The 16,404-nt window shown below is 34.7% G+C and overlaps 1 protein-coding gene across 16 annotated transcripts in view; it reads right to left on the minus strand.

Annotated features, from left to right (window-relative positions):
• Positions 1-16,404, minus strand: part of BCAS3 (BCAS3 microtubule associated cell migration factor) — a 784,754-nt gene that overhangs the window by 576,847 nt on the left and 191,503 nt on the right. For all 16 annotated transcript variants that reach the window (XM_074262034.1, XM_074262038.1, XM_074262041.1 and 13 more), the window contains exon 9: positions 16,102-16,178. In XM_074262034.1, coding sequence (XP_074118135.1) covers positions 16,102-16,178 — 77 coding nt within the window. The remainder of the gene's footprint in view (positions 1-16,101; positions 16,179-16,404) is intronic.

The raw sequence follows: 16,404 nt of genomic DNA on the forward strand, positions 1-16,404 counted from the left end.
GGCAGGACATGATCATAATGGGTGAAAATACCAACAATAATGTTTTTGAACTCTAATTTTAAATAGATGATTTATTTCTACTCTAGTGGAAAAAATTAGTAGTGCCAGATATGAACCTACTATTCAGCATTAAAAATTCAGAAATGCAAAGTTTATTACCTCCCCAAGTCTTCCAACATATTTTTATTAATTTTTCTTCTGTTATTTTTAAAATAAACATTTCTATATGAAGTAGCTCTGAAAGGAAGAGGAGGGATAATAGGGCAAATTTTGGTCATGTGACCAAAACAGAACTCTGAGTTTAAAAAAAAAAAGGAACCACATTAAAAAAAAAGAACTACATAAAAAAGAAAACTACATAAAAAGAACTACATATAAAAAAAGAACTACATAAAAAAAAAAAAAGAACTACATATTTTCTATTTAATCAGATAGCTTGAGAATCTAAAAGAACTTCTTCGACTCTATCTGACCAAAGGAAAGGTGTTAAATAAAAGGAAACATAATCTGAAGAGATAAGTGATAATGCTCATTAGGGCAAGGATTACATAAGTCTCTACAATGTACTTCAAGCTCCTTGGTCCGAACTGAATTATAAGTTACTTGCCATTTATAAAATGCCTTACTTTATCCCTAGAGGAACTACTGACTCTCTGGATCGCTCCTTCCTACCATGAATCACTGACAGAATATACCAGAGGCCAATACCCAAACAATACTTGCTCAATTGTACAGTAAGACCATAGTTTTACAAAAAAAAAAAAAAAAAAAAAAAAAAACACCTGTTTTTCTCAGCAAGACAAACAAAGGAAGGCTAGACAGGAAAATATTTAATAATGCACAGCAAGGGGGAAAGGAAAAGTTCTTAAGGAGACTAAAAAGAGGGATAGAGGGCATTCAAAAAGAGCACCAACAAATCAACCCTATATTTTATTTTCACAATTTTTGTGGTTTCTGATTTCTCAGGAAATAGAAGGCCCTATGTTGAAAAGTGCTAGTTTTAAAAAGAGACCTGACTAGGGAAGTTTTTATCAGACAACCAAAGAATCCAAGGGAGATTTGCTGATCAAACTGGCACACATAAACTGACTATTTTAAAACAATTTGATGCCCTTGAGTCACTCAAAAGTGACTTTTGAGAGAAATCATCTTTCTTCTCAATTTATTGAGAGTCTTTTTAGGACCAGATGGATAATACTTTTGTCAGTAATTACTATATAAAGCTTCTTGTGAAAGTGCACTATTGTTCTTGTTATTTTGATGTTTTTTTGCTGTCCTTATCATAAGATGCTTTCTTCCTCCTCTGACTGAACATCCACTGTAGCCAGAATTTTGCAATAAATGTATTCCTCTCTAATAGACAGTAGCTTCATGCTAGACAGTCCCAAAGAGGCAGCTGGGGCAGAATCCATGTTGCTATGAAACTTCCCAGGGAGGGGCTCAAAGGAGCAAGGTTCATCCCTGTGGGACCTGATCCAGGAGAACACTAAGGCACTTCCTCTCCTAAGTAACTGAAGGTCAAGGCCACCAAAGCAAATATGAAAGGCAAAGAGCCCCAAGAAGGGTTCACCTCTCCATTGAGACCCATGGCTTACAACAGAGACCTGTTTTTAATAGGAATTCAAGGAGTTGTGGAAAGGCAGGCTTTTGGAGAAAGCTGTTCCAAACAGCCAAATCTCGGCCCCTTTTGGACCAGCTCTGCTCTTCTTCCATGATGCCAGCTTTCCCTTGGCTACAGTACAATACAGTTAGGAAGGGAATGTTGGAATGTGAGGGAAGGAAGCACTTGTGAACACTGTACAGTCTGCCTTGGCTCTGTTGCTGACAAGTGAGGAAGAAGTATCGCTGTTGATTTTGAACTATTGGTTAAATATTTAAAAAAAGAAAAAAAAAAAAAAAAAAAAGGTTTTATCTTCGCATTTAGAGACTGTTTAATTGTCTATATTACTTTTATAGGCCTTATCACCACAGATGAGGCCTATATCTGCAATAACAGTATTGTGCTAAACAAAGGAAAAATACCCTGCAAAACACAACTACACCTTTACTAGACAAACAAAAGTTCATCTAAATAGAAAGGATTTACAAGGTCCAGTGTGTAGTTAACCATTTTGAAGTGAAGGAGGAAAAAAGGCAAGAGAAAATACTATAATGTAATGGCAATTTAAAAACACAAATAGCCATTACATAACTTAAAGCTTAAAGGCTTTAAATTTCAAAGTTTATCCCCAGCAAAAGTATTTAAAGTTAACAAATGTGAGAAATGAGCCTGGAATTTTTAGACAATGTAAATGATTTATCATTATTTCCTTTAAGAGGCAGACAATTTGCTCTGTGCTTAAAACTCCATCAAGTTTTTTAATGTAAAATGATGGACAGAATCAGCTACACCCAGAGAAGGAATACTGGGAAATGAGTTTGCATTTTTTTTGTTTTTCTTCCCAGGTTATTTTTACCTTCCGAATCCAATTCTTCCTTTGCAACAACAACAACAACAATAACAAAATTAGATTCTGCACACATATATTGTACCTAGGATATACCATAACATATTTAATATGTATGGGAATGCCTGTCATCTAGGTAAGGGGGTGGAGGGAAAGAGGGGAAAATTCAGAACAAAAGGGAGTACAAGGGATAATGTTGTAAAAAATTACCTAAGCATGTATACTGTCAAAAATGTTTTAATTAAAAAATTAATTTTAAAAAAATTCTTTTTACATATATCTTTTCTTCTACCATTTTTTCTTAGAATTTGGAAGACAGAGGTTAAAGTCTGATTCCACTGGTCCTCAATTGGACTGACATAGTGGACATAGAAAAGATGGGAACAAAAGCGTACTTCATGGTGGGGGAAGAGAATCTAACTTAAAAAAAAAACTTCCTAAAAGGCCATACTAGGGAAAATTTTTTTCCAAAATCAACTTTATTGTATCTTACATTGATGGTTTTTTAATAAGTTCTTTCTTTTGTTATTAACTAAAAATTTTAAAATAATAATTTGGCTTCATTTTTTAGAGTTTTATGAGAAAGCAAAATAACATAAATTGTGTTGTATATACCAAGTGTGCCTTTCTAAACATGCTATATGTTTTGTTTTTTTTTTCCTGATGGCCATGGGTCTTTTCTTTTTTTTTTTAAAACATTTTTTATTAATTTTTATAATTATAACATTTTCTTTGACAGTATATAGGTAGTTTTTTTGTTTGTTTGTTTGTTTGTTTGTTTGTTTGTTTGTTTTACAACATTATCCCTTGTACTCCCTTCTGTTCCGAGTTTTTCCCCTCCTTCCCTCCACCTCCTCCCCTAGATGGCAGGCATTCCCATACATATTAAATATCTTATAGAATATCTTAGATACAATATATATGTGCAAAACCAAATTTTGTTGTTGTTGTTGCAAAGGAAGGATTGTATTTGGAAGGTAAAAATAATCTGGGAAGAGAAACAAAACAAAACAAAATAAACAAACAAAAAAAAAAAACAATGCTCTCAGTTTACACTCATTTCCCAGTGTCCCTTTTCTGGGTGTAGCTGATTCTGTCCATCATTGGTCAATTGGAATTGGATTAGCTCTTTAGCTTATTTTAGTATGTGGTGTTAAATGTGGGTCCATGCCTAGTTTCTGCCATACTAATTTCCAGTTTTCCCAGAAGTTTTTGTCAAATAATGAATTCTTATCCCAAGATTTGGGATCTTTGGGTTTATCAAACACTAGATTGCTATTTTTATTCACTATCTTGCCCTGTGAACCTAACCTATGCCACTGATCAACTAGTCTATTTCTTAGCCAATACCAAATGGTTTTGATGACTGTTGCTTTATAATACAGTTCTAGATCAGGTACAGCTAGACCACCTTCATTTAATTTTTTTTTTCATTACTTCTCTTGAAATTCTCGACCTTTTGTTCTTCCATATGAATTCTGTTGTTATTTTTTTTTAGGTCATTAAAATAGTTTCTTGGGAGTCTGATTGGTATAGCACTAAATAGATAGATTAGTTTAGGGAGTATTGTCATCTTAATTATATTCGCTTGGCCTTTCCAAGAGCATTGAATGTCTTTCCAATTATTTAAATCTGACTTTATTTTTGTGGCAAGTGTTTCATAATTTTGCTCATATAATTCCTGACTCTCCTTTGGTAGATATATTCCCAAATATTTTATACTATCAACCGTTATTTTGAATGGAATTTTGTTAGGATTACTAAGTGAGAACTCAGGTTGTCTGGACAGTGACAAGGTGAGAATTCAGGTTTTCTGGACAATTACAAGGTGAGAACTCAGGTTGACTTGATAGAGGGGGCAAGCTCATTGGCTGGGGTGGTTCTTCCCAGAAGCCCTTGCATTATCCCACGCCCATTCTCTGGGAGGATAAAAGAGATAGCACTGGGCCCAGAGAGCAGATCGGCCTGGAGAAGGATAAGAGCTGGAGGAGATTCAGAGCCAGGATTCAAGAAGAGGGACTCTGCATTGCATCAGGCTTGACGGGGCTCTCTGCAGGAAGGGAAGTCACTTCTAAGGACAAGAGTTAACAGCAACTGCCTGGAGACAACGGTTCACTACAGGAAGAAGAATCGGAGAGATTTGAGTAGACACAGCAGATCTCTTCCCAGAGAGCGATCCGGCAGCTTCTAGAGACGACAGCTCGCTACATTTGGCGTCCACACGTGGGGCAAGGACTTTTGCTTATCCTGACAAGAGGAGCTAGACCAGACCTTCGCAATTTGGCGCCCGAACAGGGACAGACACGGTCCTGATTCCAGTGGAAAAGCTTCCGATCTAGATCTCAGTCTCTCTGACCCAGAACCGTGAGTAACGAGGAAACTTTGTTAAAGATTAAGTGAGCGTGCTAATAGATAAATAAGGAACTTAACTTGTTAAGGGCTAAACCAGGAATCTCTTATAGCTGAAATGGGGCAGATGTTAGCTATATTCAATCCCTGGACCTCAGCCGACTCATCCCCAGCCCCAGAAGCAACCTCAGCTCCACCCCCATTCAGGAGTGGTACTATAGAGAGTATAATCAACATAATTGAGGAGCAGAGTTTACTTGTAACCTGGGTACAGATTGCTAAACTCTTGGCTGCATTAAGACGCACATCCCCTTGGTTCTTAGAGGAAGAAAAGATAGATGTAGATAAATGGAAGCTAGTGGGATATGAAATGAAAGAATTTCAAGCAAAAAATGGGCCTCGTTCAATTTCTGCAGAAGTATTTTATATCTACAACATAGTTCAATTAGCCTTAAACTATCAAGCAAGTTGTAGGAGAAGGAAAAGTTCTAAAAATGAACAGAGGAGGAAGTGTGAGGAAAAAAGGAAAGATCAAGATCTTTCCCTAGAGCAAGAGGATTTAAATGAGGAATTATGGTATGATTCTCTTGAAGAAGCTTCAACCCTGCCTAGAGAACAGATTATTGACAGGCCCACATCAACCCCACCTTCAGAGATGGAGGAAGAAAGAGGGGAAGAGGCAGAAACACAAACAGAATTGCCTGTGAAGAAGCCTAAGCCTATGACAAGATTAGAAAAAGCATTGGTTAAAGCTAAGAGAGAAGGACAGGATATAAGTGATTTTATACATGCATATCCTGTGATTGAAAATACTGACTCTGTAGGTAAAAAAAGGAGAAGATATGCACCTTTAGATTTGAATAAAATTAAGGATTTGAAAAAAGGTTGTACCCTTTATGGGACTACATCAGCTTATGTCAAAATGTTACTAGATGGTTTGTCTTATGAAGTCCTAACCCCGAATGATTGGAAATCCATAGCAAGGACATGTCTGGAACCTGGAGAAAATTTATTATGGCTTGCGGAATTTCATGAATTATGTAAAATTCAAGTCAGATGCAATTTGGAAATAGGAGTTAACACACAATTCACTTTTGAGCACTTAGCTGGTGAAGGTCAGTATGGAGAGAATTCGGAACAGATTAATTATACCATGACAATATATGAACAAATTGCTAAGGCTGCAATAAAAGCTTGGGGTGTCCTTCCTGGACAGAAAGATCGTGGAGAGGCTTTCACTAAAATACAGCAAGGTCCCAATGAACCTTTTGCAGATTTTGTGGGATGTTTGCAAACTGCTGTCAAAAGAACTATTGGAGAAAATTCAGCTACAGAAATAATGACCAGACATCTGGCTAAGGAAAATGCCAACGAGATTTGCAAAAGAATTATATGGGAATTAGACAAAGATGCTCCTTTAGAGGAGATCATAAGACGCTGTGCTACAGTGGGAACAAATGCTTTTTACACCCGGACAATGATGAATGTGGAAAGACAGGGTCCCTCCTGGCAAGGTCCTTCTAGAGAAACTCGGCGATGTTTTCAATGTGGAAAAATTGGGCATCTAAGAGCTCAGTGTAGATATGGAGATACAGTGAGAAGACAGGGTGAGAGAAGACCTAAAACCCCATGTCCAAAATGCAACAGAGGACTCCATTGGGCATCAGAGTGTAGAATAATTCAGGGAAATGGGATGAGGGGCCCAGGTCCAGGGCCCCAGGCAAAAAAGACTTGGGGCATGATGGCAGCTGATGTTACACCCAAAGAACCTTTAGAAGGCCAGGACTCTGATTTAATCAACCAGAAGAAAAGCAATCACATGGCAGAAAGGGATTACCCAATCAGTCAACCAAAAGGCAATCAGATTGCAAAAATGGATTACACTTGGGGAGAATACAGGCCTTTTAAACCAACAGGGCTGTGTCCAGTGCAAACAATTCCAATGTAATTGCCAGATGATGAGAAGAGATTTAGAAAGTGGTAAATAGAAGGTAATTAGATAGGTTAAATGCCTGGGAGAGAGGGTTTGCTTGTATTTCTTCAGCAGGAGAAGGAATCAGATGGGTGCCAACAAGTCATATTCGCCTTGTCCATCAGAGAGAGACAGAAAAAGAGAAAGACCTCAAAATAAAGGAGAAGATCTAAGAAACATCTTACACCGAAAGAGCATGGCTAATAAAAAGACTGTTAAAGAACTTTAAAACCAGCAGGAATCATTGGACTTCCTCACACAAGATGAGACTAATGGACAATGGACTTATGGACATTTATAAATTTTCAATTTATGATTATGTTATATACTTCTAGCATGTGTTATGTTACTATGTTACTATGTGCTTATGTAATTTATGTAATTATCTGTAATACTTCCCATATTGATGGATTTATGTTTCAAGGTCATTTATGTAATTATCTGTAATACTTCCCATATTGATGGATTTATGTTTCAAGGTCATGACTGTCCTATGTTCTAAATCAAAAGGAAGGGGGAAATGTTAGGATTACTAAGTGAGAACTCAGGTTGTCTGGACAGTGACAAGGTGAGAATTCAGGTTTTCTGGACAATTACAAGGTGAGAACTCAGGTTGACTTGATAGAGGGGGCAAGCTCATTGGCTGGGGTGGTTCTTCCCAGAAGCCCTTGCATTATCCCACGCCCATTCTCTGGGAGGATAAAAGAGATAGCACTGGGCCCAGAGAGCAGATCGGCCTGGAGAAGGATAAGAGCTGGAGGAGATTCAGAGCCAGGATTCAAGAAGAGGGACTCTGCATTGCATCAGGCTTGACGGGGCTCTCTGCAGGAAGGGAAGTCACTTCTAAGGACAAGAGTTAACAGCAACTGCCTGGAGACAACGGTTCACTACAGGAAGAAGAATCTGTCTGAAAGATTTGAGTAGACACAGCAGATCTCTTCCCAGAGAGCGATCCGGCAGCTTCTAGAGACGACAGCTCGCTACAGAATTTCTCTTTGTATTTCTTGCTGTTGGATTGTGTTGGTAAAGTATAAAAATGCTGAGGATTTATGTGGATTTATTTTGTATCCTGCAACTTTGCTAAAACTCTGAATTATTTCTAATAGCTTTTTAGCAGAGTCTTTGGGGTTCTCTAAGTATACCATCATGTCATCTGCAAAGAGTGATAATTTGATTTCCTCTTTTCCTACTCTAATTCCTTGAATCTCTTTCTCGGCTCCTATTGCCAAGGCTAGAGTTTCTAGTACTATATTGAATAGTAATGGTGATAGTGGGCAACCTTGTTTCACTCCTGATCTTACAGGGAAAGGTTCTAGTTTATCGCCATTACATATGATGTTTACTGAAGGTTTTAAATTTCTGCTCGTTGTTATTTTAAGGAATAGTCCATTTATTCCTATACTCTCAAGCGTTTTTAATAGGAATGGATGTTGGATTTTATCAAATGCTTTTTCTGCATCTATTGAGATGATCATATGGTTTTTATTAATTTGATTATTAATATGGTCAATTATACTAATAGTTTTCCTAGTATTAAACCAGCCCTGCATTCCTGGTATAAATCCCACTTGGTCATAGTGTATTATCCTGGGGATGATTTTCTGAAGTCTTTTTGCTAATATCTTATTTAAGATTTTAGCATCAATGTTCATTAAGGAAATTGGTTTTCTTTCTCAGTTTTCGATCTACCTGGTTTAGGTATCAGTACCATGTCTGTGTCATAAAAGGAATTTGGTAGGACTCCTTCAATCCCTATTTTTTCAAATAGTTTATATAGCATTGGAGTTAGTTGTTCTTTAAATGTTTGGTAGAATTCACATGTAAATCCATCTGGTCCTGGGGATTTTTTCTTAGGAAGTTGGTTAATAGCTTGTTCTATTTCTTTTTCTGAGATGGGACTATTTAGGCTACTTACTTCTTCCTCTGTTAATCTGGGCAAGCTATATTTTTGAAGGTATTCTTCCATTTCATTTAAGTTATCGAATTGATTGGCATAAAGTTGAGCAAAGTAGCTCCTATCTATTGTTCTAATTTCCTCTTCATTAGTGGTGAGTTCTCCCTTTTCATTTACAAGACTAACAATTTGCTTTTTCTCTTTCCTTTTTTTAATCAGGTTTACTAAGGGTCTGTCTATTTTGTTGGTTTTTTCATAGAACCAACTCTTAGTTTTATTAATTAATTCAATAGTTTTTTTTACTTTCAATTTTATTAATCTCACCTTTTATTTTTTGAATTTCAAGTTTTGTGTTTGTCTGGGGGTTTTTAATTTGTTCCTTTTCTAGTAAGTTTAGTTGTAAGCCCAATTCGTTGGCCCTCTCTTTCTCTATTTTATGCAAGTAGGCCTGAAGAGATATAAAACTTCCCCTTATTACTGTTTTGGCTGTATCTCACACATTTTGGTATGATGTCTCATTATTGTCATTTTCTTGGGTGAAGTTATTAATTATGTCTATGATTTGCTGTTTTATCCAATCATTCTTTAGTATAAGATTATTTAGTTTCCAATTATTTTTTGGTCTATTTTCCCCTGGCTTTTTGTTAAATGTAATTTTGATTGCATTGTGGTCTGAAAAGGATGCATTTACTATTTCTGCCTTACTGCATTTGATTTTGAGGTTTTTATGCCCTAGTATATGATCAATTTTTGTATAGGTTCCATGAACTGCTGAGAAGAAAGTATACTCCTTTCTGTCTCCATTTAGCTTTTGCCAAAGATGTATCATAGCAAACTTTTCTAGTATTCTATTTACCTCTTTGACTTCTTTCTTATTTATTTTGTGGTTTGATTTATCTAATTCTGAGAGTGCAAGGTTGAGATCTCCCACTATTATAGTTTTGCTGTCTATTTCTTCTTACAGCTCTCTTAATTTCTCTTTTAAGAATTTAGATGCTGCACCACTTGGTGTGTATATGTTTAATATTGATACTGTTTCATTATTGATGCTACCCTTTAGCAGGATATAATGCCCTTCCTTATCTCTTTTAATTAGATCAATTTTTGTTTTTGCTTGATCTGAGATGAGGATGACTACCCTGGCTTTTTTGGCTTTGCCTGAAGCATAGTAGATTCTGCTCCACCCTTTTACTTTTAGTTTGAAGGTATCACCCTGTTTCAGGTGTGTTTCCTGTAAACAACATATAGTAGGATTCTGACTTTTAATCCAATCTGCTAACTGCTTCCTCTTTATGAGGCAGTTTGCCCCATTCACATTTATGGTTAAAATGACTAATTCTATATTGCTTGCCATCCTATTAACCTCTGCTTATGCTTTTTCCCCTTTCCTTCCCTCTTACCCCCCTACCCAGTATTAAACTTGTGAACACCACTTGCTTTTCACAGCCCTCCCTTTTTAGTATCCCTCCCCGACCTTAAAGTTCCTCCCCTTATTTTACCGCTTTTCCTCACAATTTCTGTATTCCCTTCCCCTTAGCTTACTCCTTCCCTCTCACTTTTCAATGAAGTGGAAGAAGTTTCACCATAAATCGAATATGTCTATTGATACACACTAAATTCATCTCCCTCCTTTCTTTCTCTCAGATATAATAGGTTACCTTTGCCTCTTTGTGAGATGTAGTACCACCACTTTACACTTTTTTATGATATAATTTCCTTTCCACCTCTAGTTTCTAGGACAAATTATACATATGTTCTTTACATATTTTTATGGCAGAAATATAGTTCTCAAGATTTCTTTTTACCTTTTTAGAAATCTCTTGAGTTCTGTATTTGAAGATCAAACCTTTTATGTAGGTCTGGTTTTTTCATCAAAAATAGATGTAATTCATTTATTTCATTATATATATGTTTATGGATAAGAGATATAAAAATATCCCCAATTTTATGCTCATGTTCTTAGAGTCTCCAAAATTTTGAAATCATCAGTTAGCATAATTTGTATTTTTCTTCATAAGAAGGTAATGTGATAGCTTCAATTCTTATTCTAAAATTTTAATATTAAATATTACTACATAGTTCCATAATCTTTCTTTTAAATTAGATCCAAATCTACTTCCTGATATACTGTATAGCTACAATTAAGTTTATTCTATTTTCATCTGGTACTGATGACTATGACCTAGCTCTGAAAAAGTCCAAAAGAAAATTTTGTAAAAAAACAGTTACAAAACCAATCCCAGCGTGTAATCCACTGTCTCCTCTGTCTTGTGAATGTTCCTGTAAAATATTCCTAACAAAGGGAGAAACTGATATTTATTGGTAACTTTAATATTACCTACCTACTCAGAATACATCTTGAGTTGTACATAGGCCCATGGTTTCAAAAATCTAGATATTTTCTAAATCCATCTGCCTGCCCCATTCCCAACTACATACACATAATCTAAAACCCTACTATTCACATTAAGAACTGAATGGTGATAACTCTGGAACTTTTAATTTTGCTCTCAAAATTCATACCATAAAAGCTTTCACTAGAAGTAGCTCTACACTTGGTAGTTTTTAGATTGCCTCACAGAAAAAAAAAAAGAAAAAAATATCACTACAAAAAAATGTGGGGTAATATAGAGAGGACACAGTAGGAATATGGCAACCTGTCTCTCAGAACTCAAGATATATACATTTGGTTTGGTAAGCAATGAATAACCCTAACTATTGATAGGGTCTCGAGCACAATGACAGAAAATGTTAGTAGCTAGACTTTACTCCTGGTTTTTGCCCTGCAGTTCAGTAGGAAGGAAAAATAGGAAAGTGAAGAGAAATAGAGCAAGTAGAACAATTCTCCCACTGTCCTGATAAACTCTCCTGTCCTAACGTGGGTAATAAAGTGAGAAATAAAGGAAAGGCCTTTCAGCAGTTCATTCAATAGTTTTCAATTTCAATTCAATTTCAATTCAAGAGATCACATAAAGATTTAAATAATATATTCCTGTATCAACATTTTCAATAAATTACAATCAATCAGATTTCTGAGGCAAAAAACTGAGATATTGAGAGAGATCCCAATTTTATTAAGCTGTAAAGCAAATAAAGCTACTCAGGAAATATGTTGAACCTTGTGTAAAGATGGTGACAGCAAACAGAGTATAAGAACTCAACAAGATATTATAATCCTGGATCATTTCACAACTAAACCAACAATGTATTAGTGTTCCTATCTTTCCACATCCCCTCTAACATTTATCATTATCTTTTCTTGTCATCTTAGCTAATCTGAGAGCTGTGAGGTGGTACCTCAGAGTTGTCTGAATTTACACTTCTTTAATCAATAGATCATTTTTTTCATATGATGATAGTTTTAATTACTTGTTCATTTGAAAATTATTTGTTCTTATCCCCTTTGACCTTTATTCAGTTGAGGAATGACTTCATATATATTTGACACAATTTTAAAAATATATTTTAGAAATGAGGCCAGCTTTGTGCTTTCCCTTTTAATCTTGTTTGTGTTCGTTTTGTTTGTACAAAGCCTTTTAAATTTAATGTAATCAAAAGTATCAATTTTGTATTTGTAATGTTAGTTCTTCTGGATAAATTCCTCCCTTCTCCAAAGACGTGATAGATAAATTATCCCATGCTCTCCTGATTTGCTTACCCTTCACATCCAAATCATGTATCCATTTGACCTATTTTGGTAGGAAGTATGAGATAGAGGCTATGCTGAGTTTCTGACATTATTTTCCAGTTTTCCCAGTAATTTTTGTGAAATGAGTATTTATCCCAGAAGCTAAAATTTGAGGACTTATCAAATGCTAGTAGTCATTATTATATCACATATACATATATATTCCACTGATGCAATATTTTATTTCTTAGTCATTACCATATATTTTTGATGACTGTTGCTTTATAATAAAGTTTTAGGTCAGGTACTGCTAGGTAACCATTCCTTGTATTTTTTTTTTTTTTTTATTAATTCCCTTGATATTCTTGGCCTTTTGTTCTCTGGATGAATTTTGTTATTTTTTCTAATTCTATAAAATAATTTCTTGGAAGTTTGATTGGTATAGAACTGAACAAATAGATCAATTTAGATAGAATTATCATTTTTATCATATTAGCTCAGTCTACCCATGAGCAACTGATATTTTTCAAATGTTTACATCTCACTTTACTTGTGGGAAAAGTGTTTTATAATCTTATTCATATAGTTCCTGGGCTTGTTTTGGCAGGGGTATATGCAATATTTTATTTTATCTACAGTTATTTTAATGGAATTTCTCTTTTTATCTCTTGCTGCTGGGATTTGTTAGTAATATATAGAAATGCTAATGATTTCTGTGGGTTTATTTTATATCCTCTAATTTTCCTAAAGCTGTTTCAAGAAGGTTTTTTAGATGATTCTCTGGGACTCTCTAAATATATTATCATATCACCTATAAAGAATGATAATTTTATCTCATTACTTATTGTAATTCTTTTTTTCTTTTCCTATTGCTAAAGCCAACAAAGAGCATTCTTATGTCTGATGTAAATCAATACTGAATATAAATCAACACATACTTGTTCACTCTTTTTTCTTTTTTTTCCTTTTTTTCTTTCATGTTTTTTCCTTTTGTTCTGATTTTTCTCTCCCAAAATTTTAAGAAAATAAGTTTTTCTTTGATTATATCAATTGAAAAGTTTTTGTACAAACAAAACTAATGCAGGTAAGATTAGAAGGGAAACAATAAACTGGGAAAACATTTTTACAGTCAAAGGTTCCAATAAAGGCCTCATTTCCAAAATAAATAGAGAATTGATTCTAATTTATATGAAATCAAGCCATTCTCCAATTGATAAATGGTCAAAGGATATGAACAGACAATTCTCAGATGAAGAAATCGAAACTATTTCTAGCCATATGAAAAGATGCTCCAAGTCATTATTAATCAGACATGCAAATTAAGACAACACTGAGATACCACCACACACCTGCCAGATTGGCTAGAATGACAGGGAAAGGTAATGCAGAATGTTGGAGGGGATGTGGGAAAACAGGGACACTGATACGTTGTTGGTGGAATTGTGAATACATCCAGACATTCTGGAGAGCAATTTGGAACTATGCTAAAAAAGTTATCAAACCATGCATACCCTTTGACTCAGCAGTGTAACTACTGGGCTTATATCCCAAAGAGATACTAAAGAGGGGAAAGGGACCTGTATGTGCAAGAATGTTTGTGGCAGCCCTCTTTGTAGTGGACAGAAACTGGAAACTGAGTATGATGCCCATCAATTGGAGAATGGCTGAATAAATTGTGGTATATGAATATTATGGAATATTATTGTTCTGTAAGAAATGAGCAATAGGATGATTTCAGAAAGGCCTGGAGAGACTTACATGAACTGATGCTGAGTGAAATGAGTAGGACAATAATACTATATGATGATCAATTCTGATGGATGTGGCCATGTTCAACAATGAGATGAACCAAATCAGTTCCAATAGATCAATAATGAATTGAACCAGCTACACCCAGCAAAAGAACTCTGGGAGATGACTATGAACCACTACATTTCCTTCACAGGCTAATTGTACACTATTTCAAAGTCCAATTCTTTTTGTACAGCAAAACAACTGTTTGGACATGTATACACATATATTGTATTTAATTTTTACTTTAACATATTTAACATGTATTGGTCAACTTGCCATTATGGGGGGGGGGGGAGGAAAGGAAAAATTTGGCAATTGTCAGTGCTATAAAATTATCCGTGCATATATCTGGTAAATAAAAACTATAAAAAGAAAAAGAAAATAAAAAATGAATGTACATGTATAACCAGAAAAAAAAAAAAAAGTAAAAATGTAAAAAGAGGACAAAAAAAATTACACAATCCTGGAAGGCTTTTGCTGTATTTCTAGACAGAGGTCACAACACTTAGTAAACAGTAAATACTTAATCAACATTTCTTGAATCAATTCAATTCCATTTTAACTTATCAAGTATGTTTCACAGACTTGAGCTGTTTTTCCTAAAGTTAAAAAGAAGCACCTATTTATCCATACTGACCTCTCTAGAGACACTATTGATCCACCAAGTACTGACTGGCTAACTGTGGGGAAAAAAGTTGTGAGAGGACCAAAAAACAAAAAACAACAAAAAATAAATAGCTGATTCAAAGATTCAAAAACTGCAACAGGTATTATTTAATTATTTTCAACTGACTCTCTCAACACATGAGAAAACCAGAGGTGGGAAAGATTTAGTGGCATGTCCCATGGTCATATAATTAATAAGAGTCATCAGGATTTGAACTCACTTTTATTTGACTCCAAGTTGAACACTCTATTGAATATTTTATATTATATTGGGCTAAAGACCCTGATTTTCTTGGGATTTATGACAGTATCCGATCTACTAAATTCTAGAAGAAATCTATTATCACATTTATTCCCCCAAACAAACAAACAAAAACATGCATAGAAAAACTTGAATGACATTTCTCAATCCTTCTACTTCTATTAGTAATATGATGGGGCAAGGAATAAAATAACAGGTTCAAAATTGAATTAATTCTCAATTTTGCTCTACAGAAGCATACAAAATTTATGGGAAAACTTACTCCAGCACCACAGTAGAAATTATTCCAAAAAATGTGCAAGCATGTCTAATACAAGGTATCTAGGGAAGATGCATACATTAGCAAAAAGCCAAAAATTCCATAGTTCAGCTATGAGCCATTTGATATTCAATGCAACAGAAGCAATGCGAGGATCCATAAGATCTTAATACAACAAGCAAATGAAAGAAATCACAATTAGGATAGGGATGAGAAAATCTTTCTTCTTAAATATATATAATATATTATAGAGAACAATCCTCTTTTTCAGAAAGTATTTTCTACTACAAAGGATATGGCCTCCATAAGTGACTTTCTAAGAAGAACTGAGTGACAGGCAGTTCTTTAAGAATGAATCATGACCTTATCCCACTTTAGTCAATCGCCTCATGCAAAGGGCTTCAAATCTATGGGACTCTACTCCCTTGCTTCTGAATTGAATAATTAAGCTATCTCCTTTTTAAGAATGCCATATTAACTGAACAGATGCTAACTAACTGCTTTAAAGCATGAAAAAAAGCATTACAAAGCCATAATTATTATTGAAGAATTAGATACTTCTACTTACATTTTACACAGAGAGAAATTACAACACTAAAATAAGAAAACTGTTTAACAGAACATATAGTGTACAGCAAAGAATTTGTCTCCTAAGTTTCCGCACTAAGCATAAAAGGGGATTCATAGCAAAACAAGAGTGAAGACCTATCAAACATTGATAACAATTCAGGGAATTGTATGTAAACTCTTATTTTGATTACAGTAGATATACAGCAAAAATATAAACAGTAATATAAATAGACAGTAAATTAAAACAGATATGTACATACTTGTAACAAAGAATTTTTTTGTGAAAGTGCAGCTATCAAAGGCAGCAATTTTCTCTTGTAAGACTACAACGAGGATTCTGAAATGGGAAAAGAAAAACCATGAGTGAATAATCAGTCATGTGAAATTCTGCAAATTAATTTCACAGCTATATCATGAATGATATAAAATTTTGAAAAAATCAAGTCACCAATCCAACTATTGATGACTTTGTAATTCAAAAGAACGCTCAATGTAGAGCTATAGTACCTTTCATAGACCAAAAACAAAAACCCCAAAACACAAAAAACCCAAACCTTTTCAAA

Source organism: Sminthopsis crassicaudata, chromosome 4 (genome assembly GCF_048593235.1).
Source record: "Sminthopsis crassicaudata isolate SCR6 chromosome 4, ASM4859323v1, whole genome shotgun sequence".
NCBI lineage: Eukaryota > Metazoa > Chordata > Mammalia > Dasyuromorphia > Dasyuridae > Sminthopsis > Sminthopsis crassicaudata.